Below are 24,185 nucleotides of genomic sequence, written 5' to 3' on the forward strand. Positions count from 1 at the left end.
GCTCAATGTAATGTGACGGCGCCGAGGCGGTTGCTACTCGGCAGCGGCACAGAGGAGGATGGTATATAATGGGAAGCCTTATGGGTGGGCTTGATTATCTCGCTTGAACCGCGAACTCGTAGAATACTATACAAATACTGAACTACCAGAGGTACTCGGCACACTAAGAATATTGTATGAGGACAGTGGTAACTCTGGTATCTTATTGTCAAAAGATAAAAGACGAATCGCTGGCTCCTGGAATAGAGAGCCAGCATCTAGCTATTCTATATAGACAACGGGCAGCCATCCTCCCCTCACTCTATAAGGCGAGGGTAGCGGAAGCAACTCCGCAGTGGCGCTGCATTGATCTGCCAGAAGGAATCCAGACCCCGTATAGAAACAGGATTCTCATATCTCATCAATCGGATCCTCTTCTATTGCATCCGAATGATGTCATAGGGTGGTTGGAAACCGGTTCGGACACCTGCGTGACGTTATGGGATAGATGGGATTATCTGAGGGGAAGCGATGGGCCGTGTGGAGCCGTCACGGGGCCTTGGCACAACCAAGGGTGTGACACTCAATGACAATTTTAAGCAATGATCGTTTTTAAAAAATTGTATTGAAATTTAAATAATACTCATTTTCCAATATTCATTTCTTCTAATCAACAATCTAATTAATAAAATTGACATACAATGAAAGATTCTGCTGATTATATATGTGTTTTTAATGTGATTCAAAAATATAATAACTTTTCAATAAAGGAATTCTGTTATTTTCTTGCAAATGTTGATTATTTTAAAAAAATCTTTATAATATTGATTTCTTATTCTGATATGTGATATCATTTCAAAAAGTTTGAAAAAGCAGGTAAATGATCTGTTAATAAAAAGGAATTATTCAATCTTTAGCATATTATTATTATTATTATTATTATTTATTATACTCCGCCTTCATCCAATGGATATGCGGTTCTGCTACCATATGTCTAGCTAGGAAAACCCCACTGCGCCTTGGCGCAGGGGGGTGAAAAACCTTGCGCACAGCGGTGTTAACTATCCTGTTCATCTGCAGGGTACCGGGCAAGTCAGCTAGAGCTGTTCCTTGCAATGGGAGCGGGAACAAAGGAAAAGGAATTAGAGAAAGTAGAGTAACAAAAGAAAGGAAGAAGGGAGGGACAGATAGTAGGCGCTGTTAGGATAGAAGGGAGTGACAGGAGGGGGTAGAGGGGATTGACAGAAGGGGTAGATAGAGGAGATTATACGGCAGGGTGAGGAGATGATGAGGGGATGAAAATGAGGTGGTGCAAATGAGGTGGAGAGAGGCGAGGGGATGGGGAGGAGAGGGAGGAGAGGGAGGGGCTAAGTAGTCAGGGGAGTGAGTGCATGTGGGATTCAGGGGATTCTGGGGGTCCAAGGCAGCTCAGGGCCTTATGGTACATAGTGTGTCAGCTCGCGTGCTAATGTGAACTGGCCTAGAATCCCGCTCTCCATCCACCAGTTTGACAGGAGATGCAGGCCTTCCTTGGTGTCTAGCAGCATCCTCTTGTCTAGCCTGCCATTTCTTATAAGGCCCTGACGCTGCTGCTCCCAGCGTTCGCAGTGTATCAGAACATGTTCGACTGTTTCCCATTCATACCCACAGGGGCACCGTGGGGTGGGGAATTCAGGTACCTTACACCGGTTTAGGAAAGCTGCCAGTCCGGTTTTCCCTGACCTCAATTGGATGATGATAGTGCTGCGAGCCTTGCGCAGGCCGGTGTGCCACTTCAGAATTTTCTTGTCTGGGGGCCGGCCATGCCGCTCCCCCCAGGGGGGCTCACGTCTTTTCCACCTCTGCACCCACCTCCAGAGCTGCTCGCGCTTCAGCCAGTGATTATATGAGGCTTGGTCCAGGTTGGCTCGTTGTTCCGGTGTCATCTCTGCTGTGGCTCTCTCCTTAGCACCCTGAATCCATTGCTGTTCCCAGTCCACTGGCAGGGCTGCCGGGTGAACCACAGCTCCCATGTGTCTCTGTGCCCCCCTTGTCACCCCCCGGTGCCGAAGCCTAGTCCTTATGGCCGCACACGCATTCTCAATTTGTTGCGCCATTCCTGAGGCCTTCATCCTGTTGACCGCCTTTGCCACTCGCCCATCCAGGTGGATGTCTAAGGGTACTGTGTGGGTTTCCGCTTCCAGTGTGCTTGTTGGGGTTCTTTTGTATGCCCCTGCCACTATTCTGAGGCAGGAGTTCTGCACTGTGGTCAGCTTGAGGGCCAGTCCTGACTTAGCTGGACCCGTGCCCCCCTGCCCCTGTGGCTGGTGCCATGCTATTGCTCCATAGGTCAGGGCCGGCCTGATGACCATGTTATACACCATTCTCGCTTGTCGTAGTGGGAGCCCCCATGTGGATTGGGTGGTTTGGGACAGTGCTCTGACTTGAGTCTTCATCTTGCCTGCCACCGCGTCCAGGTGGCCCTTCCATCTCAGCCTAGAGTCTAACCATACACCCAATACCCTCATCACCTGTTTCGGTTGTATAGTTTGTCCTGGCAGTCTCAGCTCAGCCTGTAGGTTGAATTGGTTGCGCGCCCGTGTGAAGTGCATTAGCTCATACTTCTGGGGGGCAAAGACCGCCCCGTGCCGTGCTGCCCACTCCTCGCATGCCCGATGCATGCGCAGGAGCTCCCTGCAGTTGTCCTCAGTGGACTGGCCATAGGCCATCACGTTGACATCGTCTACAAAGGCTATGCACACCACCGGGCGCCCCGGTCTTGAGCAGATGCGCACCAGTTCCTCATTGTAGAATAGGAATAGTATAGGTGATAGGGGCGACCCCTGCGGGATGCCTGCTGGGATGTCAAAGGTGTCTGATTCCTGGCCCTCAAAGGCAATTGTGGATTTCCTGTTGGTCATGAAGGACGCAACCCATCCCACCAGGTCCCTGGGGATGCCCAGTCGCCGGAGGATGTGAACCATTCGCTCCCGCAGCACCTTGTCATAGGCCCCTGTCATGTCTAGGGAGAGTACCGATGCCACCTGTCCTGGGTGCTGCCACACTGTCCTTATCTGGGCTAGAAGTTGTGCTATGGCTGTTTCAGTGGACCTGCCCCTTCTTGCCCCCATTTGCTGTGAGGGTAGCAGGTTGTGGTCCTCCGCGATCTTCCGCAGGCGTTTTGCAGTTGCTGCCTCCACAATCTTCCCTATTGTGTCCAGCAAGGCAATGGGTCTCCACGCTCCTGCAGTCTGGTAGTCAGCCTTCCCTGGCTTGCGCAAGGCCACTGTCTTGGCTTCCTTAAACGTGTCTGGGTAAGTCTCCCAATGCCAGCATGCATTGGTGAGAGCTGTTATGGCCTCCACAAATGTTCTGCCCAGCATCTTAAGGAACTCGTTGGTGATCCCACTCCTCCCTGGTGCCTTCCTGTTTGGCAGTCTCTGGATCAGGCTTTCCATGTCCTCCACACTGATGGTGTCATTTGACGCTTCCCTTTCAGCTTGCAGCAGCTCCATATTGGTGTCACTTAAGTCGGCGGGCTCTGGCTGTGGGAAGAACCGTTGTCGTAATGCCTCAGCCTTCCCCTCAAAAGAGGTTTCTACCGTCGCGTCAGCCCCTTCCCCTGTTCTCAGGGGGGACAGTAGGTGCCTGTGGGGGCAGATGGCTTCTTTCCTTGCCCCATTTTGCCAGTCCCCACATCAATCTGGGGTCATCACGGGTCCTGTCAACCAGATCTCTGAAGTTTGCTGTCTTAGCCAAGTGGATTTCTCTGTTGCGCTTGCAGCGTGCCCTGAGCCGCTCCATTTCTGGGAGCTGGGACCTCCTAGCCTGCTTGTACTCCTCCACTGCCTTGGCCACCCTCGGTGACCACCATGTCTTGGATTTTAACCCAGCCTTACTTACGGTGGCGTGTTTGTCCGCTAATGTCCCTACAAATCCTACCAGGTAGTCTGCATACTCCTTGACTGCTTGCCTGGAGTCCAGGCTTTGTGGCACATATAGCTTTTGGCAGTCCCTTGCTACCTCCTCAGGCTCCGCATTCTTCCAGTTTCGTCTCTCAGCCTCCTTTGGGATGGGTGTGAGTTCCAGTGTTGTTTCTATGGGCTTATGGTCAGATCCTTTGCATGCCTCCTCCGCTATTGCACACCTCCTGAGCTTGTCGTGCAGGAGTGGTGATAGAAAGGTGAGGTCTATAGTCGTTCCTGGGCTGCCTCTGTCCTGCCATGTGGTAGCTCCTACAGGTGTGGCAAGCTGGAGACCCAGCCTATCCACCTGTGCTATTAGCTGCCATGCCATGCGGAAGTTTCTCTCCACTCTCACCCCTCCCCACCTCTCATGGTGGACATTAAGATCTCCTAATATGACCAGCTCTGCATCTGTGCCCATTCCGGCTACCTCCTGCAGCTGGCCTATGGGGGATTCCTCCGGTTCACTGCTGTAGCCCCCTGGAGGAGGTGCATACACATTGACTATTTGCACCTTACCCAGGTCGGTGGTGATTGTCAGCACTGCAATGTATTCTGAGTGGTAGTGGCATTCCCATGTGTGTTCCACGAGCCTTTTGTTGACCAGAAAGCATACTCTTGGGTGTGTTTCCGGGTGATATGCTGGCCAGAAGCCGCAGCTTCTGGGGCAGTGTGTTGCTAGCATGTGGGGATTCCGGCTGGGCTCTTGTACTGCAATTACGTCGTATTTGTCTTCTGTTGCAGGGTCTGCCAATAACGCACCCATAACTCTCGCAGAGTTGTGCACGTTATATTGTAGGAGGTTTAGTGTGTCCCTCATTGTTGCGTGGGGGCTGGGGTCTGCGTGTAGTCCATTAGGTCCTCCTGTAGCTGAGACCCAGGTTGTGAGCTCTGTGGTGCTATAAAGGCACTTAGAGCTCCTCTCTGGGCTTCGCCTGCTTGCAGAATCCCCTTGGGTCGGCCTGGTCCTCTTCTTTGGCCCTCTGGTTCCCCAGTGGGTAACCTTTTATTTCCTCTGGTTTGCACCACCTGCCACCCATCTTGTGCTTTTGGCTCCATAAACCTACGGGGTCTTTCCATGTATGCTGTACGGGCCCTGCTTGATGCCCTCTCCCTCTCAGGGCACTTAGAGACCCAGGCTGGGTGTGTTCCCCTACAATTTGCGCACCTCGGTTGTTCCCCAGCTTTTCGTGCTGGGCATTCCTTGTCGTCATGTTCTTTTGCCGCGCAGAACCCGCACCTTTTGGCCTGCCTGCAGAATCTGGCCGTATGCCCATACTCATGGCAGTTAAAGCACCGGGTGACCTGCGCTTCCCGGTGGAAGATTTCAACGTCACAAAATATGCTGTCTATTATCAATCCATTGTCTACTAGTAGGTTGGCTTGCTGAGGCGAGGTGACGCTGAGTACAAGAGACCCAACCTTTGCCTGCAAGCTGGCATTCCGTCGTAGAGACAGTCTCTCAATTTGTACCCCTCTTCGGAGTCCTTCATTCTGTGCGTAAATTGCCTTGATGGCTTGCTGTTCCTCCTTCCAGTTGGTGTTGCCCATTGGGACTCCCTTAACCATGACTGGGTACAGGGTGTGCTTTGCCTTCGCCTTTTGTCCCAAGACTTCCAGCCATGTGCTGCTCTTAGTCAAGGCCTCCCTGGTCTCCCTCGCGTCGGTTGTCAGGATGATGTCTCCACTGGGGAGACATCTTGCTGCAAGCACCTTTCCCTTTGTCACATCCATAATTCTGGCGTTGACGGCTGCCACAATCGCTGGGGGGGTGGCCTCCTCAGCTGGGAGGGCTTCGCAGTCCCGGCGTAGGACAGTAATCTCGCGGAGGGTTCGGTTAGGCACTGGTTTTTCTGGAATTCCCTGTCCTGCGACCTTGGCCCATGATGACAGTTTGGCTTCTTTCACTCCTTCGGGTTGGCGTTGTGCGCGTGTCGCCACGGTCGCGTCTTCCACCTTGGCCAGCATCACCTCCCCCAGTTTGACCTTCAACTCCCTCACCAACCTGGCTGCCTCCTCCACTACCTCCTTCCCTTTGCCGTTGATGGCAGGATCTTCGCTCCCATTGCAAAGAACATTGCTCAACTGTGTCAATATTGCTCCACATGTGGTGGGCTGCTGCCTCTTGTCAGAGTTTTCTTCTCGCGGGCGTCCGTCAGCGCGTCCCACGACTTCCTCCATCACAACCATGGCACGAGCACCACCTCAACTGGGGATTTCTGGGTGCCGTGAGATTCCCTGCGATCAGGGCTATCGTTCGCTATCGTTTTCAGTGTATTTATATAAAAGTAAAGACCTTTTTTTTTCCCTTATATTATATCTGATTGATCATTTAAAATAAACAATAATCCAGATTTAAATATTAAAGAACTCAGTTATTTATTATAGTGTAGTTATTATACCCCAATTGAATTTTTTTCCTATTGCATGTATTAAATTGACTTTGTATATTAGCTTATTCTTAAGTTGAAAAATCCTGGAGTATTTCAGGTAGATGTTATAGTCACTGACTGCATACATCTATAATGGAAGAATAATAATAATAATAATAACAGCTTTTGCAATGACTATAAAGAAGATGAATATACTGATAGAAGAAGCAAATCTGCTGCTGCAGAACATCTACTATGTCCTCAAATTGAAGATTAATCTTATAAGTTTTGAAAAGCTTGTATATCAGAGCTATATATATAAGCAACTAATTTATGGAAACACTCATTCAACCTTGCTAACCTCTCCTGACAAGATGTTCAGTTTCACTGTCAATTTGAGTGATAAGGATATCTATGTTCTTGAAAAACCATCAATGGTTAGAGATTTGATTTGATTTGTGATGCCTAATGGCGAATTTGAATCTGTGAATATTCTACGGCCTGCAGAGGGAAAAGAGGATCCCCTGCTAGCATTGCTCAAAAAAAACATCAAAATTATTGAACACATGATGTTGCAATGGCATCAAAAGCTTGGCCATCTCAACCCCACAGATATCACTAAATTAGCGGTAGATCCATGTCTAGAAATGAGGATCAAGAGTGGCAGAGCTTTGCCATTCTGCAAGACCTGTGTACAGGCAAAAATGACACATCCAACATTCACACCGATGATGAGGACTGTTAAACCTGCAATGAGATTCTTCATGGACTTTGCGGGTGGCAGCTGTATGCTATATGATGAAACTAATCTCCCTACTCAGAGGGGAACTAATTATTGGATGGGTATTACAGATGATACCACATGCTACAGATAGATTATTTTTATGATGTCAAAAGGTGAGGCCACTGCATGCTTGATGATCTTTATCGACGGAATTGAAGCAACTACTCAACATCGGATTGGAACCTTACACTGAAATGGTGGAGGTGAATTTAAGAGTGATGAATTGAAGACCTACTGACAGTGAAAAGAAATTGCATATGAGATCACTATGTCTGACACACTGCAGTCCAACAGCCCTGCGGAATGTGTCAATTGCATTGTAGATGAGAAGATCAGGAGCTTGCTATTCAATAACAAATTCATAAGAGAGCTTTGAGATGAAGCTATCCAAGCTGCAGTTATGATAATCAACACATTCTCAATGTCAACAAAGATTTATGAGTGTCAAAGGGGGACTTCATTATCCTCTTTTGAAGTTTGAATGGATGTTCAACCATCTGCTCATTGAATATACAGATGGGGTTGCAAGGTGTATAAAAAGAATTTGAAAATTATCAATAAGCTTACAGATAGAACTGACAGCAAGAAATGATAATTAATTGATTATCAAGAATTGCATCAATATCATATCTGAAATTCTGCGACTCATAAGCTTGAGATAGCAAGGGATGTCATTTTTGATGAAGGATTAACAACAGAGATAACATCTACAAATGTCATTAGAGAAGCAGTCGAACTGTCAGAGGAATTGAATGTTCTTGACATTACAAAGGGATGGTAACACTGCCTTCTAAAAAGACTTGCAAAGGATAAATCTGATATTTTAAAGATGCTTGTAGATGGTGATTTGAAAGATGCTATTGAATCTTCTTATCTTTTAAATGATGAAACAGAGTTTGTCAATGATGATGAGTCTGAAACTTTTATCAGTGATGAGGATTCTATTCTAAGTGTGCTGAATGACCATCCCCTCACCCTAACAGAGGTCAAAAGAAGCCCAGATTGAAATTACTGACATGAAGCAATGAGAAAGAAGGTCAACATCTTTGAATACAAGAAGACATATATCATCATTAAGAAGATCTCTGAGATGGAAGTTCTAACAGATAAGTGGGTATACAACTGCAAGCTCAACAATAAGAGTGAAACTATTCATTTTAGAGCCCATTGAGTGGTTAGAGAATTCCTGCAGCAGCAGAGAATTCATTACACTAAATCTTATGCAGCAGTTGTCTCTAGCTTCATAAGCTGAGTGATATTTATAATCACAACAGTCAAAGGATGGAAAACTAAATCAATTGATTATATATTTACATTTTTGAACAGCATGCTTCTGCAACACAAGATGATCTATATGCAACTCTCTTCAAGCATCAAATACAGCCGGGGTAGGTTAGTAGAACTCATATAGCAATCTCTGTATGGAATGAAGCAGGCAGTGAGAATGTGGTATTTCCTAGCAACAGAACACCTCACTTCACTAGAATTTCAGATATTACTTTATGACAGCAGATTTCTATATCATTCTATTCACAAAATATATTTGACACTTCATGTCAATAATTGCAGGGTTACAGAACTGCAAGAAGCAGAAATAGATTGAGTTTTGAATGAGATTATAAAGATCTTCAAGACAAAAGATGTTGAAGAGGATAAGCTCTATTTAGAAATGGAAGTCAAACATCAAAAGAATAGAGATTTAATGGTCACACAGAGCTGTTATATTAATGAAATCTTCAAAAATTTTGGAATGAATAAGGTCAATTCAGCAGAGACCTCTATGACAGCAAATATACAGCTCAAATTCTCCTCTGACAAAGATGAAGGTCTAGATGATGAATTTACCCATACAAAATACTATCAAGAATTGAGTTCATTGCAATATTTGATTACAAGTAGCAGATCTGATCTAGCATTCACAGTCAATTACTTATCAATATTCAATTCTCATCTGAATAAGGATTGCTGGGCGGCGTTCAAGCACATCCTATGCTATGTCAAGAAAATGAAGAAGATGGGTATCCTATATAGAAAGGAGATAGAGAAGGACGGGTTAAATCCTGTTGTTTATTGTGATTTGAATTGGGAGGGCGCGGACCCCCAATTCAAATCGACATCCAGCTATATTATAATGTTTCATATAGTTGAAAGATCTTATAGAAATTGTTGTTTTTCATATTTATCAAAATCATGACATGCAGTATTGTTGACTACTTTTGAATGATAATGCTTATATTGCTGAAATAGTAAACTATTCAGAGATTGTAGTAAATAAATGACATGTGAAGAAAATCTATATAAAATTATTTTATGAAAATCTGTGTATTATATAAACTTCTCTGTGATATGAGATTCATAATTATTCATTAAAAGCAATTGATAAATTCTCTACAATTTTTTTTTATAATAGTATTGAAGTGTTTAAGTCATTCAAAATCAATCTTATCATTTATGAATTCAGTATTCAATATAGCAATTTTATAATTATTGAATAAATTCATCTGTGTATATCAATTCTTCAAGTGGATTTTTGAGGCCAAGATCATCAACAATGAAATGATATGATTATTCATAAATATACATTTAATAAATGTAATCAATTCTCTTGAAAAGAAAGAAGGAATAATGAAATTGATTTTTTTAAAAACAGTTATAACTTATTCTTTATATTCTTAACCTTTTTGAAATTCAATCTCATCAAAGTTGTATACATCACAGGTGTGAAATTGATACTGCTTAAATAGAATTCAGAGATATTCAAACCAGATATTGATATAATCAATATCTTCAATTGTCACTTTTTTTGAATTCATGGGCTTCTGCTTCACCCTTTTATATTCAGATAAACATTCAATAAATCTATAAATTTATATTTTATTGACTTTTGAGAAGAAGATAGTAGGATCTGTATGCTGATGTCTGAGGATTGAACTTATAAAATCTTCAATGTGTTCAGTTGTGGAGGGGCAATTCAATTTATTTAGCAGCTTGATTCATTGTTTAATTGTGTCCTTCTGACTCTCATTTAACCTCTTATTAACTGGGGTCTTTGCAGTATTCAGATTTCTTCCATTGATATACACTCAGAGATGTTGATAAGAGACCTCAAATTCTCACAACAGAGGCAGTATTTTGGAATTTGGGTTTTTTTGATGATAAGTGACAGCTTTTTGCATGCATTCTTAAATTGTTTTATCCTTATTTGACATTGTGGTGGGTTATTAATTAATTAAGAAGATGAGAATGATGAAATTACAAGATATTTATCGTTTCGGTGTTTTTATCGTTTTGGTGTGGCGCACCCACACGAGGTATGTATGTATGTATGTATAGGTTTAACGTCCCGGAGAAAACACGGGCAGCGCCCGTGTTTCAGAAGCCTCCCGAAGGGCATGGAGACGTGCTACGCTGGAGAGATTTCTATGTACACAGAGAGAGAAAACAGAATCCAGGTGGCAACTCTTGAGAAGACTCAGCTCATTGCAAAGGATTTTTCTGAGCTGCGCATCCACTTCTGGCCCGACGTATGGCCATTCATGGTGGGGCTATAGTGTGGTTCCCTGAGGGCACCGCCGCTGCCGTGCCTGGAAGGCTTTATAGTGAGCAGAGAGGGATACCTCTCTCAGTTGATCAGAAAGCTGTCTGTGCTTCTAACATCAGAAGAAAGACAGACAAGATAAATAATGAAGGAGAGAGCACTGAAGAAGGTTGTGACAGGAAAAGAGCAGAGAATGACAGAGAGAGCAAAGAAAAGAAGGAAGAAGAAGCATTTGAGCCGATAGAGACAAGGGCAAACGAGAGGAAAACAAAGCAGAGCACGCGTAGATACAATGCCGGCAGTCAAAACCATATCAGCTGAGTCAGACACGTAGACTGTACTGATTACACCACAGCTAATTGAGACAGATGAGCCTAGTTGTGCTATCTGTACTGTCTGCATAGACTGTGATGTCCCTGGCAGCGCAACACCATTGGGGTACAGAGCACCTCCCCAGGCACGGATGGAATCACAGTGCGGATGCTCAAAGCATGCTGGCAGCATGTGTCCCTCTTTATACAGCAGCTATACAACTGCTGCCTCCGGCTCTGCCACTTCCCACGAGCCTGGAAACTGGCAGAGGTGGCAATGATACCCAAGGTGGGTAAGAGAGATAGAAGCTCAGTCCGCTCCTGGAGGCCCATTGCCCTGCTTTCAGTAATCTCCAAAGGGCTGGAACGCATCATTGCAAGGCGACTGGCGTACACGGCACTCATTCACGGCATAGTCAGCCCACAGCATGGGGGGGCGCTGCCCAGACGATCTGCAATGGACCTGGTAGCTGCTTTCACTCATGAGGTGGAGGCAGCCTTCGCACAAAACAAAGAAGTGTCCATGGTCACAATGGATGTGCAGGGTGCCTTTGATGCTGTGCTGCGCAGGCGGCTGCTTCAGCGGATGGCGCAGCAGGGGTGGCCACGCGAGCTGCTGCAGCTCATTGACAGTTTCCTCACTGAACGCAGAGCTCAGGTCCGGCTGGAGGGGACCACCACAGCAGCACATCAGATGCAATGTGGCACGCCACAGGGGTCTCCTTTGTCACCAATACTGTTCCTTCTGTACCTGGCAGAGCTGCTGTGGCAAAACTCGGAGTTGCGCTTTGGCTATGCGGATGATCTGAACATCTGGCGGGCGACCCACTCACTTGACAACAATGCCACCCTTCTCAGACAGGATATACAGAGTATTCTGAGGTGGGGGGAGATAAACAAGGTGGCCTTCGCACCAGAGAAACTTGAGATGATCCATCTTACAAGAAAGCGACACAATGAGGCACCAGCAGTAGTTGTGTCTGAGGATCTCACTGTTCACCCTGTTACTGCCCCAGCTGGACAGGAGCCAGCACTTCGCTGGCTGGGTGTACACTTCGACAGAAGGCTCACCTGGAGACCACATGTCTCCACCCGGGCAAAGAAGGCAAGGGCCGTGGCCCAGCACATCCGGAGTCTGGGAAAGACCAGAGACGGGCCCCCAGCAGACGCTCTGCGGAAGGCGGTCACCACCTGCGTGGTTCCCTCACTGCTCTATGGCACAGAGGCCTGGTACGGCGGCCGCACGCAGCCAACGAGGTGTGGGTGCGCAGCGGCACGATTAGATACCTACCTGTACGAGCTTAGCGTTTTTCCGATTTGCAAGGGCTGTATCAAGCAGGCTGTCAACCTCGTTTCGCACCCTGTAACTCTATCTCTTGTGCAAAGTTTCCGATTGTGACAGATCACATAATTAGTGGATCCTGCTAGTAACATTCAATTGCGTTGGGCTAGCTATGGATGGATCTCGAACTTTAAAAAATTTCCAAGACTCAACCGAAAGCTTCGAAGCTTTTCACCTGAAATCAGGAAAACCTTGAAATAAATAAAAGAGATCGGAGATCGGGGGAAAATCCAATTGAACTGAATGGAATCGAATGGAATTAATCAAATAATCAAATAAATAGATAAATAACAGAATTCGCCGGGGGGGGGGGGTGGAGGGAAGAAAAAATTTAAAAGAGACTCTACCAAATCTAATAAATAACAGCATATCGAAAGGGCTTTTGCATTCCTCCAGCCATCAGGGGGAAAAAGAAAAAAAAAAAAAAGGAAAACAATCGACGGGCTAAGGTCCCAAGAGTTGATAATTTCTGGCCAGCAATATGAAGAGAATGCACACAAACGCGCACGCACTCAAGACACACAAAACTCCTGTGTTGCGCTCATATACAGTTTCCTGAATCAGTTAGGAAGTTCATACTCGGCCTCCGCTAGAGCAGCCAATGCATCAGCATCATCATCCTCGTCTTCCGATAACAGAGACGAACTGGGGATCCCGCCCCCTTTCGGTACGATAGCTTGCGCTTTGGCCGTGGTGGAGACAGTGGTGGAGTTGATTTGAAGGTTAGTTTCGGTCGCTGTAGCTACAGCTATATTCGTTTTTGGTGCTGTTGGTGGTGGTGGTGATGATGATGATGATGTTTTCTCCTCGATGAGAGCCCAGTCAATAATCCCATCTTTGCCATAACGTTCCAGAAGCCATTCATTGGTCTTCTTAAAGTGGCCGCATTTAAACTGTAAGGGAGAGGGGATGAGAAAATCGCATTCTCATATTAGCCAGGGTCGGGAAAATTGCATAACCAAAGTGAGATGGTGATGAATAGGAGTAATATGAGCAATCGTAGTAGAAAAACTTACAAATCCACCATGCGCACTCAACGGACTGGGATGCACAGACTGCAATACGCAATGCCTCTTCTCCTTGTCACGAAGAATATGGGCCACACGCTTTCCTGCCGGCTTACCCCAAGCTAAAAACACAACCCCACGCGTCCTCGTCTTCGCTACCACATCAATGACCTTCTGAGTAAACTTCTCCCAACCCTGGTTTGCGTGGCTGTTGGCATGATGCGCGCGGACTGTAAGGCATGTGTTTAACATGAGGACACCACGGTTCGCCCAGGGGGCAAGGTAGCCTCCGTTGTTGGGTGGTTTGGTGAAGGAGGGATAATCGTTTTGAAGGGCTATGTATATGTTTTTTAGTGAGGGAGGGGCAGGCATGGGAGGCCGAACGGAGAAGCAGAGGCCATGGGCTTGGTTGTGGTTGTGATATGGATCCTGGCCGATGATTACGGCGCGGACTGTGTGGAGGGGAGTGTGTCGGGACCTAAATAGTGAAAAAGAACGGAGGAGTAAGATTCTGACTTCTCCTATAGAGGGACTTTGTTCTTTCTTGTCTTACCATGAATACACCTCCTCCAGCGGCGGAAATATCTTCGCACCTCCGACAATTTCCCGTTTCAAAAACCTTTTCAGATTCAAGAATTCTGGGGTGATCACCTCATCCTTCAAATGAGCCAGCCAGCTCTCGTCCAATGTGTCTATTTCCAGTTTGAGCAGTTCCTTCTGCTCTGCTGTTAGGCCAGCAACCCATTTCTCCTTGTTAAAACTTACTTTGGGCCTGGGAGCGAAGGACAGCTTTGTTGTGCCCTGCGCTGCGGAATCCCTAGCCTTGGGGGCGCCAAAAAACGACGTAATGCTTCCATTTGGCTTGGGTTTCTTTGTCTCTGCTTCAGCAGCGGTTCCACCATTGTCCCCTAGGTGGTTGGCATCCCGTTTACGGGAGACAGTAGACATGGCTGCTAAGCCAACAGGTAGGGTATTAGACGGGTGAGAATGGCAGACTGTGTAAGTATAAAGAACGGAATGGCTCTGGGGTATGAGAGTCACAAAACTTCGAAGCATACAGGATTTTATTCGCTTTTGTCTGATGCCTCTGTGAGTTCAAAGGCGTGCCTGGACAGAAGGACAAGAAAAGGAGCTCGGCTCAACGTCCGCCCAGGCAGGGAAGGCCTGGTGGCTGAAGTTCTTATAGGCAGCGCTGAAGCCAATGGACGCGTGAAGCAAGCGTGTGGAGGCGCTTTGTCACGAACCACGGTCACGTGAATTCGTGTGTCTCCTATGAGGATGAAGATGGATATAATTACTCCGTACAAGGTAATTAATTTCTGGGGAAGTGATGTCAAAGTCTGTTTCTTTTGTAAGCCTACGAAAGTCTTTTTTACAACTACATTGATTTGTTTCTCCACAAAATATGGTTGTCCATAACACTCGCATCGTTTATGGAAACCCCACCACGGAGAAACCGAAGAGAGCAAGACCACCGAGATATGACACCGAACGACCAATATGAAACTAAAAGGTGAGAGGTGAAGTAGGCAGTTTTATTACTTGCATCTTTTTTCCACGATATTCGGTCCATGCTCATCAAACTCCTTCTTCGATATCCACATTTGATGAAATGTCCCCAGGCTCGCAACAATACTCCCCCCAAGCCATGACCCAAACTTCCGTTCCGCTGTGTTGCCAGGCGCAGTTATACGTACCCGGGGACTCGGGAACATGTTCATAAGCTCAAAGTTCAGTCGATCATTGAAGCCGTACAGCAGACTAGTCGCACCCGTCACGACTACATTGGCGAGCAAGTGCGGTCGGATATCTACGTCGACTTGACTTAGAGAGTTTCGGATTAGCTCTGGTATTGTTTGGGCAGCAGTGGGCGCGGGGAACTCTGGTTCTGTATCGGGAATCGCCGCTTGAGCGTCGAATAGCGATTCAACTACGCGGTATCGCTCGGCCCCAAATACCTGGTTGTAGCCGTCCGGGAACTCGAAGGGGCGGCCTGGACTCCCCCTGGCGATCTCCTCATTGGGGATGCCATTGGGGCCGGTGCTGGATAGGGAATGCGGACCGGGCCAAACTTGCACCACACACTCTTTGAATTCAGATATAGTCCGGTCTTCCAGGAGTCGACGGAAGGATGGGTCTGGGGCCCGGTCTGCGGGAATAGTTTTGTAGGTTGCTTGGGCCTGTTGACCAGCATCCACTGCTGTCTTAGAAGACACGAGGTAGTGTGGAGTGATTGTTATGGGTTGTGGCGAGTTCGTCCTGAAAAGGGCGCGGATCTGTGAGGATATAAACTCTCCGCCAAGAGGGGAGTGTTGAACGCCCCTTTTTAGAACTAGGCCGTCGTGGACGGGAGTTATGGAAACGCCTGATGCGCCAACATCAACAACTAAGGCTGATGCTTTGCCTGAAGCGAAGCTGGACGACATACATATTAGTACTGTATATCACCTTTCGGTTCACCTGGAGAAGGGGAAGTGCTGGCGAAGCGGAGGAACTCACGCAGCTAATGGTCCATTCCGAGCCAGATAGAAGGCAGGTGTCCCCCATTTCTCCATTGCTATTTCAATAGTCTTTTCCCGTGCCTTGACAGGATTCCAACCGCACTCTGTCATAAGTAGCGGGCTATCAGCCAACGGCTTCTCTTCCGCTTCCACGACATCCATCTCCGCCGGTAGGTCGCCATTGGCAGTGTCATTTAATCCATTAAACAGAGGGTTCCCGGACTTGGGCCCCGTTAACCGGGATGTGAATGAGTATTCCCATACTTTCTCTGCTGCGTCCCAGTCCTCTACTATCCCTTCTCTCCCCATTGGATTGTGAATGGAGAGCCCCGGCCGTGGCGTGACGTAGATGCTGTCTCCATAAATGTATTTGTCCTGGGCATCTGTAGTGTACTTCCCGTAGCAGGTTGGAATGACAGATTTCGGTGTGTCTTCGCCCGCGAAGCCGGCGCGTACAGTTGAATAGCCTGGATCGAGGATAATTGCGGACACCTCGTCTGCGAAAATTGGAGTTAGCAGATAGGATACCCGCGCGGCTTAAAGGAGTAAAGATGTATGGGACATACCGCCACCGTATTCAGCGGTTGCTGGAGGTACTAGAGAGCTCATCTCTATCGCTCGCGTACTGTGTTGTGAATATTGGCGAGGTTGAAATCTTCAAGAACCTGAAATACGCAAGCGTATATCACAGAGCTAGCACTCTGACCATAGAAGAAATCTTAAATAGCAGTCGCAGGTAAATAGGCAATTGGGAAATGGTGTTGGATGTATGATAGATAATTCGATGAGGTGGTGGTGTTGATTAATAGCTGCAAGGAGTGGTAAAAGTGGTGGGGAGCAGAACCGAGGAGTTGTTTGCAGTTGATCACCAACTTTTGACTTTGGCCAACCATTGGCTCCAGGCTTGATCCCTCGCCTCTTCACGACTTCAACAGCAACTGACTTCAACGCAACTCCAAACTACGCTCTCCTGCTGTGTAAAAAGCATTCAACAACTATCCTCTAATAATTTAAACAGCTATGTCAACCATGGAGACTGAAGAGCTTCTCTTTAGGCCGGTCAAGAGACGAAAGTTCCTCCGAAAGCGCTCGGAAACTTCGTCAGATCAATCACAACCACCGCAAGCCGCTCCGGGTCCCGAATCCTCTACTCGCCGGTCCACAGAGGTGCATAATAGAGAAGCCTCAGAAGCAAATTCTGATGAGCCGGAAGAAACGGGCACTGGTATTACAGACATCTTTCGCCTTCGAAAAGCCATCAAGAGTCGAAGGGGTGGCGTTGAGTTTACTGCCTTGCCAAAGCCTGTCGATGATGGCCATGGCGAGTCTCAATTGCAAGCTGGATCTGTGGCTCATGACCCTGAGAATGTGGTTATCCGAGGCATTTCGGATCGCTTTGTTGCCCATACTGGTCAAAGAGTGGATGTGGATAAGCATATGTACGTTTTCCCCGATATCCATTGTTATTTGTTTTCTGTATTTGTATGAAGGATATTCTTCTGTTTTATCCTTCCATGGATGAATAGGGGAAGGACTAACGTGATAAGGATGGCGTATATAGAGTCAGAGATGGCTAAACGTCATGAAAAACACAAGAACAACAACACCGCGGATCATCATGACCAGCCAGAATCTCAGGGCGCAGTGCGAGGCCCCACCTCGGATCTCGTGCTTCCCCAACGCCAGCCAGCATCGTTAGGCAAGTTGCATGAAATCGACCTGGGACCCGACGCAAAACTCCGTAATATCGAACGGACTGAAGCAGCGACAAGAAGGCTCGCAGGCGATCAAGTGCCGGATGAGGATGAGGATGAGGACAAGGGCGCCACTTCCAACAAAGCACGACCGGGCTCCAAGGATGGCAAAAATTGGCGGGCCCGGAAGAGAAGAAATAGTGAAGATATTAGACGAGATAAGCTTGTTGAGGAGGTTCTTCGGGAGAGCAAACGTGAGTTGTCTCTCTTATCATCTACTTACCATATATATGCTTTACAACATGTGCACATATATACGTCCCCTTTTATGGGAAGCATAACAAACTAATTTCTACCTTCGTTTCATTTTACAGTCGACGTCTACGATGAGCCCGAAGTTGTTAGCCAGCAAAACGATGAGCAAGCGGCAGACGATCGCATTGCGGAGCAGTTCCGACGTGACTTTTTGGATGCCATATACTCCAGGCGCCGTGGTGCTCGGACAAGGAGTTCAAAAACGACTAAGCGGGATGTCCCCCGTGGCCCGAAGCTTGGGGGAAGTCGGAGTGCACGCGCGGCGATGCGGGAGAAAGCCGCCACCCAAAAGTGACCATGATGTTGCGTATGTCTTGTTATTTTACTATCATCAGGGGGAGAAAGTGAGATGGAGGATGCCATGTATGGCTTCAGGGCATATTGTAGATATATATGTCCGTACCCTGACGCTCCTATTCTTCTTGTTTTCTATCTGGCACTTTTGTATTTATTTCTCAATTTTCATTTTTTATCTGACGCAAGGAGATCGTCCTCGACATGAAGCCATGCTTATATATGTATATATCTATATTATATTGTTATGACGAGTTTGTTTTATATTCCATCAAGATATGGGCCCAGCAACAGCTCAGTTTTAATTAATTTGGAAGGAAACAATATATACTGTCAAGACCAACGGTACCGCTATTGACCGCTGCGAACACTGGGCATATTTTTATTTTTTATTTTTATTTTTATTTATTTATTTATTTTTTTTTTTTGGAAGACTTGCACTCAGTATTCCTTGTTGGTGGTGGGTTCATTGTGAAACGCAATGCCCGTTGATATCTAATTAATTTTAATCGCTTCATCCACTTGCATGGTACGACAAGAATTTCGAGACATTTTTCAGGCTCTAAAATTAGATGAACGGTTGTGGAGAAGTTTTCGCCCCTTGGGCCATGAGTTTGGTTCCCCTTCATAACCAGTAGGGTTCGCTCGTCGAGCATTCTTCTCAGCTTCCCCCTCGCTGTGAATCTGTTGATCGTTCAAGCTTTGTTTCCAGATCGAGATCCGCCCCTGGCCTGGCCACAGTGGACCCTGACCAGGCTTCTGATTTGCCAGCGATGAAACACCTCACTAGTCGACGAAGACGCCCAAAAAAAAGACAACGGAGACGGACACGCAGATACTGGCAAATAGTGAGGCGTTGCTTTTGCCAGCGGGCATTGACCCCCCTATTTTCAGGGAACTCCATACTGCTGAATCTGCAAGGGAGATATCTCGTTCAGTTCCGCCCGAGGAACTCGGCACAGCTCTCGCTCTTCGTTCATTTGAACTTCCTCCTCAAAGGACAAAATCGGCCACCTCGTCGGCATTCTAAGCATGACGGGCTCAAGGACAACGGCCAGCAAAACGATGTGGATCCTGTGGCTGAAACTATCTCAAGAAGCTATCCACTCGACCGTTTCCATTCAGCGCCAGACAATGCCTCTCACTGGTCCCGGCTGCCAATTTGGCTTCCGCGCTAGTTAGCTCTCCTTGCTTCGTCAACGCAGTCGTGAGACATCATGCGGTCCAAAGGGAAAAACGGGAAGGGAACAAGATGTACGTCCACATGGGAGGGCGGAGTTGGGCTGGATCGCTGGAGTGGATTCTCCCCCTAGATTGCTGGCATGATGCACGGTGATACAGCTGGGCGTGTGTCCTGTGTTCCCCCGCCATGGTTTTGATGTCTATTCGCTTTTTCCTGCTCTTTCGTCGAGAAGACTGAGGAACAAGAGCCGTTAAGTTAGGTTAGAAAGGAAATCAGCGGGTTCTCATCTCCTCCATCTTTTCTAAAAAAAATTCTCTCTCTCCCCTCTCCTCCCTCTGCTTTGTCTCTTGCTTCCCATTTTTCTGGACAGCCTGGAGATAGTCCATAACAGCTCCACAAAGGAACCAGCTGCAAGACATTTCCTTGAGCTGGCAAATCATGTCTGCTCGTGTTTTTGCATAAAGACTCCCAGCGCGTAGATGTTTCCTCCTTCCATGTCAACCTTCCCTATTATTCTCTCCTGACTCCCGGGTCTCTGACTCTATATATACAAATCCTTTATTTTTGTTTTCTTTATTTATACAATTTTGGAGATTGCCAACTTACGTCACATTCGCCGCTGTGTGTTTGCTTTTTGCAGGTGAGTGCATAATTTTGCCCACGCCATCGGGATTACTCTCTTGTCTCTGTTTGTCTCGGAGTGCCTCTTTTCTTTGAGGTCTGTACCATCTTTGTCTTGTCTAACTTTTCATAGCTTCATCGTCTGGGATAGAACTCGTCCCAGGTGGCTTCCCGACTGATTCAGTCAATATGTGGATCCGACCTTGGTCAATAACCTCCCTTCTTTTGGCCTGGAGCCTGTTTTCACATCACGTTGATGGAATAGATGTCCTCAAAAACAATGGCTTCACATCGTGCCTTGATAACTCCGAGATCAATGTCGAAAAGATCAACCTAGAGTTCGACCGCACTACCAATGACTTCATCTTCGATGTTGCAGGGAGTAGTTCAAAGATCCAAAATGTGACGGCAGTGTTGCTCGTTGAGGCTTATGGCCAGAAAATCACTCAAAGCTTCAATCCCTGTGATGAGGCAACGAAAGTCGATCAACTATGCCCTGGTACGTTAACTAGATTTATTGACTTGATTGGTATATCTCATATTAACTCATGTCTGTCTACAGTTCCTGCGGGACGATTTATGGCCAAAGGAAGTCAAAAAATTCCTTCCAAGTTCGCAGAGAAAATCCCATCCATCGCGTTTGCAATTCCCGACCTCCAGGCACACGCGACCATGCTCTTAAAATCGAATGACGGAGGTCAGACTCTTGCTTGTATCAGTTCAACTGTAGGCAATGGCAAATCATTAGAGGCACCCGCGGTATCATACGCCGCGGCTGGAGTCGTAGGGGCTGCCTTGGTATTGTCAGGCGCCGCAGCTTTGGTGGCAGGTGGGCATCCCGGTGCTGCTACATCAAGCCCGACATTCGGTGAGGTTGTTGGGTGGTTTCATTCGATGGCAACCAACGGCATGCTTAGCGTCAACTACCCGCCGATCTACCGCAGCTTCACCAAAAACTTTGCGTTCAGCACCGGGCTGATTCCTTGGAAACAAATGCAGATGTCGATTGACGATTTTAGAAATAAGACCGGGGGCAATCTGACAAACGACAATGTCCAATTCCTTGAAAATGCTACGCTTATATTTGACGAAGGGTCTGGTACCTCGAGTAATGTAAAACGTTCATGGAATTCCATTTTCAATTCTGCCGGTATTGCGGTTCGGGAGATATCCACGTCGATCAATGAGACATCCACAGCAGGTGGCACTGAGGACGAGGGCGGCATTAATCATGTTGTCAAGGGAATCCAGGCATACGTCGAAATGCTCTCGGTTCCGAAATCTAATACCTTCATGACAGTGCTGTTGATATTTGCTATCGTCGTTGCGGCCATTGCTGTTGGTATATTGCTCTTCAAGGTTATTCTTGAGGTCTGGGCTATGTTTGCATCTTTTCCGAAAAAATTAACGAACTTCCGGAAGGATTACTGGGGAATACTAGCGAGGACAATCACCAATTTGATTCTCGTATTGTACGGCATCTTTACCCTCTACTGCGTTTTCCAATTCACCCGAGGCGATTCGTGGGCCGCCAAAGTCCTTGCAGGTGTCACCCTCGCCATTTTTACCGGGATTCTAGGATATTTTACGTTCAAGATTTGGAGCGTGGCTCGAAAATATAAGAAAGTGGAAGGTAGTGCAGCTGCGCTATACGAAGATCGGGAAACATGGCGGAAATACAGCCTTTTCTACGACAACTACAGAAAGGGATATTGGTGGATTTTCGTCCCCACCATCGTCTACATGCTTGCAAGAGGTTGCATCATTGCTGGGGGCGATGGCCATGGACTCGTCCAGACGGCTGGCCAACTTATCGTTGAGGCAATCATGTTCATCCTCCTCCTATGGTCGAGACCCTACGAAGCAAAGTCAGGCCAATGGATCAATATATCCATTCAAGTAGTCCGTGTCCTCTCTGTTGCGTGCATTCTAGTCTTCGTTCAGGAGCTGGGGCTGTCAACGACAACGCAAACCGTCACTGGTGTCGTTCTGATTGCAGTTCAATCAGCACTGACTTGCATCCTTGCCATTTTGATCGTTGTCAATGCCATAATACTTCTGTTCAAGAAGAACCCACATTCCGCGAGGAGGCGGAAAGACCCTGGTAAGTTTCTTGTAATTATTTCCATTGGACGAAAAACGAGTATGGCTAATGAAATCATTCAAAAAATTTTTAAGAAACCATGGATCGAGACCTAGATAACCTCACTCCCCTGGACGCTCGAAATTCCCTTCTAGAAACCGTTCCCCCGCACTACTCTTCTTGGAGAGGCTCAACGGGCTACTACAACCGCACTTCCTCTTACGATCCTTACATGGGTTCATCCACTAGCGAAAAATCTCACCACATGTATACAAACAGCACCGATCATTTAATCCCAGCAAATGCGGACAACATAAACCATATGAATATGAGGGACCCATCACCCGAACGACAATTTTCGAGGCCTATGATCGGACAGGCGTACTAGAAAAGAACATATCCAAACTTGGGCCATAACTTCTCAAAAAATCTCCAGACCTAGACCACACACTTACATCACCGCCGCAAATCGGTTTTCTTCTTTTCATTTTCCTCATTGTTTTAATAATGTTTATGCTATACTACATATACTGCATTTCCTCTTTCCTTCTCGCTTTCGGCCCCGATCATTCTCCCTATTAGCGATTTTCACAGTCTCTGGTTCAAGCCATATATAGAGATATATATATATATATATATATAGAATATCCACACAATGTACTACGACGTACTCCATCCGTAATCCTTTTTAACTACCAACATTCTTGTCCCTTTATTGTGTACTAATGTAACTCTCTGTACTGTACATTTGTTTTGATAACATACGCCTAAGGGACATAAAAGCATTTTCTTTTCTTCTCCGTTAAAAAATAACCAAAGGAAAGAAAAATCCTTAAGTTTCTATTCTCGTTTTCTTTCTATGTACCCACCGTGATCTACTCAGGTAATTGGAACTTTGAGGTATCATGTATATCAAAAATAAAAATTTAAATATCTTCTCCTTGAATCCCGCGTTTAGCAAATAAGAACGTCTACTCAGTGACTAGTCAATTTTGATTTCGGGGGAAATAAAACTGCATAGTTGCCTCGTTTTTTCGTTTCATGGTGCTTTTCGTCTTGTTTAGGTAAAATATTGATATATTACAATACAACTCAAGAAAGAGAAGGAAGGAGGGAAAGTTAAAAGCCGAAGAAATGAGAAATGAAATTACAATTGGAGAAAAATGGGTCAAATAATCAGATGAACAACGCAGATTCGAACAGGGCAAAAAGAAGAAACCACAAGATTTGATATTTGCCTAGAGAGAACAAGGAAAATGGAGAGCAGATCAAAAAAGAGAAAAGTGTGAGAAGGAACATAACGTGGGGGGCTTGACATGATAACACTTGTTTGATCCAACTGGTTGGGAGCCAGGTATCCGCGAGAGAGGCAGAGAGAGTAGGGTAATATACGGGCTGCTAACTGCTGCATTCGATTTAACTTTCTTGAGCCGCAATTGCTGGAGGATTCCGTAACGTATAACTCCGAGGCGGTCCAGGGGTGAAAAGATGATAGTTGAAATAGAAAAAAGAAGGAAAATGGGCAGAAGCGAAGGGGGAGTGTTGGGGAGCCATCGGTAAACAACAATAAACAAGAAAGGAACAAACATAAACAGTGGGCGAGTTGAGGTCGTGTCGCAATTATTTAGAGGAGGCTGGAGTGACATGCCGCCTGAAAATTCGTAGTTATTCGGTCACCAAACGTTCAGACTGCAGGATGATCGCCAAGTAGCGAAATCTCGCCATACTTTTTATGGAGTAATCGTGCGATTAAACATCAAAATAACCAGAGTTGCTGGGAAGAAAGCCTTTTTTTCTATCATCGTATATCTCTTTGATTACTTAAACCAACCAATCCGTTTTCATTATCCTATTCGTTTCAAGTGCGAGCGTAAGGATGGAATCCCCGATGAGCACCCCGCCCCCCACCACGGTAATTCGCCCCTGGCTTCCCCGCATTCCTTGGGCCAGTAGGTGCATTTGCTGGCGGCGCACTTTGCGGTTGTGGTGTTATGCTCTTGTTATTCCCAGATGATGGCCGAGCACCGCCATGTTGTGGTGGCATACCGTGATTTGGTGACATTCCACGACCCATACCCCCTCCACCTCTGTTCATGTTGCCACCCCCCTGTGGACCAGTTGGAATATTTGGCTGTGGGACATCATCGTACATTCCTTCCCAGGAGGTCGGTTCCGCCTGGTTGGTACGGGGCAAATCCTCGAGATGATTCAATGGCC

The 24,185-nt window shown here is 46.5% G+C and overlaps 9 protein-coding genes across 9 annotated transcripts in view; 6 read left to right on the forward strand and 3 right to left on the reverse strand.

Moving 5' to 3' along the window:
- Window positions 1-1,415: 1,415 nt before the first annotated feature.
- Window positions 1,416-6,104, reverse strand: HCAG_03631 (predicted protein; the record flags this gene model as incomplete). The annotated part of the gene is made up of 5 exons (XM_001541483.1): window positions 1,416-3,556; window positions 3,675-3,803; window positions 3,858-4,427; window positions 4,686-4,822; window positions 5,092-6,104. 5 exons carry the CDS (start codon window positions 6,102-6,104, stop codon window positions 1,416-1,418), a joined length of 3,990 nt encoding a protein of 1,329 aa, XP_001541533.1.
- Window positions 6,105-6,756: 652 nt separating this feature from the next.
- On the forward strand, window positions 6,757-7,170 carry HCAG_03632 (predicted protein; the record flags this gene model as incomplete). The annotated part of the gene is made up of 2 exons (XM_001541484.1): window positions 6,757-7,081; window positions 7,148-7,170. 2 exons carry the CDS (start codon window positions 6,757-6,759, stop codon window positions 7,168-7,170), a joined length of 348 nt encoding a protein of 115 aa, XP_001541534.1.
- A 933-nt stretch (window positions 7,171-8,103) lies between these two features.
- Window positions 8,104-8,677, forward strand: HCAG_03633 (predicted protein; the record flags this gene model as incomplete). Its single annotated transcript, XM_001541485.1, has 3 exons — window positions 8,104-8,189; window positions 8,406-8,467; window positions 8,649-8,677. The coding sequence occupies 3 exons, from the start codon at window positions 8,104-8,106 to the stop codon at window positions 8,675-8,677; spliced, it is 177 nt and encodes a 58-aa protein (XP_001541535.1).
- Window positions 8,678-10,168: 1,491 nt separating this feature from the next.
- On the forward strand, window positions 10,169-12,327 carry HCAG_03634 (conserved hypothetical protein; the record flags this gene model as incomplete). Its single annotated transcript, XM_001541486.1, has 4 exons — window positions 10,169-10,206; window positions 10,413-10,479; window positions 10,532-10,603; window positions 11,041-12,327. 4 exons carry the CDS (start codon window positions 10,169-10,171, stop codon window positions 12,325-12,327), a joined length of 1,464 nt encoding a protein of 487 aa, XP_001541536.1.
- Window positions 12,328-12,830: 503 nt separating this feature from the next.
- On the reverse strand, window positions 12,831-14,225 carry HCAG_03635 (uracil-DNA glycosylase; the record flags this gene model as incomplete). The annotated part of the gene is made up of 3 exons (XM_001541487.1): window positions 12,831-13,163; window positions 13,287-13,755; window positions 13,831-14,225. The coding sequence occupies 3 exons, from the start codon at window positions 14,223-14,225 to the stop codon at window positions 12,831-12,833; spliced, it is 1,197 nt and encodes a 398-aa protein (XP_001541537.1).
- A 483-nt stretch (window positions 14,226-14,708) lies between these two features.
- HCAG_03636 (hypothetical protein) lies at window positions 14,709-16,387 on the reverse strand (the record flags this gene model as incomplete). Its single annotated transcript, XM_001541488.1, has 4 exons — window positions 14,709-14,783; window positions 14,975-15,692; window positions 15,777-16,275; window positions 16,345-16,387. The coding sequence occupies 4 exons, from the start codon at window positions 16,385-16,387 to the stop codon at window positions 14,709-14,711; spliced, it is 1,335 nt and encodes a 444-aa protein (XP_001541538.1).
- A 420-nt stretch (window positions 16,388-16,807) lies between these two features.
- On the forward strand, window positions 16,808-18,082 carry HCAG_03637 (predicted protein; the record flags this gene model as incomplete). Its single annotated transcript, XM_001541489.1, has 3 exons — window positions 16,808-17,217; window positions 17,305-17,726; window positions 17,847-18,082. The coding sequence occupies 3 exons, from the start codon at window positions 16,808-16,810 to the stop codon at window positions 18,080-18,082; spliced, it is 1,068 nt and encodes a 355-aa protein (XP_001541539.1).
- A 1,992-nt stretch (window positions 18,083-20,074) lies between these two features.
- HCAG_03638 (conserved hypothetical protein) lies at window positions 20,075-22,356 on the forward strand (the record flags this gene model as incomplete). Its single annotated transcript, XM_001541490.1, has 3 exons — window positions 20,075-20,384; window positions 20,448-21,989; window positions 22,085-22,356. 3 exons carry the CDS (start codon window positions 20,075-20,077, stop codon window positions 22,354-22,356), a joined length of 2,124 nt encoding a protein of 707 aa, XP_001541540.1.
- A 1,622-nt stretch (window positions 22,357-23,978) lies between these two features.
- The window catches only part of HCAG_03639 (conserved hypothetical protein), a gene marked incomplete at both ends in the record, with an annotated part of 1,360 nt that continues 1,153 nt past the window's right edge, over window positions 23,979-24,185 (forward strand). Inside the window, one exon of the mRNA XM_001541491.1 lies at window positions 23,979-24,147. Within this exon, the coding sequence (XP_001541541.1) occupies window positions 23,979-24,147 (169 nt within the window). The remainder of the gene's footprint in view (window positions 24,148-24,185) is intronic.

The sequence above is a fragment of the Histoplasma capsulatum genome, genomic scaffold (genome assembly GCF_000149585.1).
Source record: "Histoplasma capsulatum NAm1 scaffold_3 genomic scaffold, whole genome shotgun sequence".
Lineage (NCBI taxonomy): Eukaryota > Fungi > Ascomycota > Eurotiomycetes > Onygenales > Ajellomycetaceae > Histoplasma > Histoplasma mississippiense.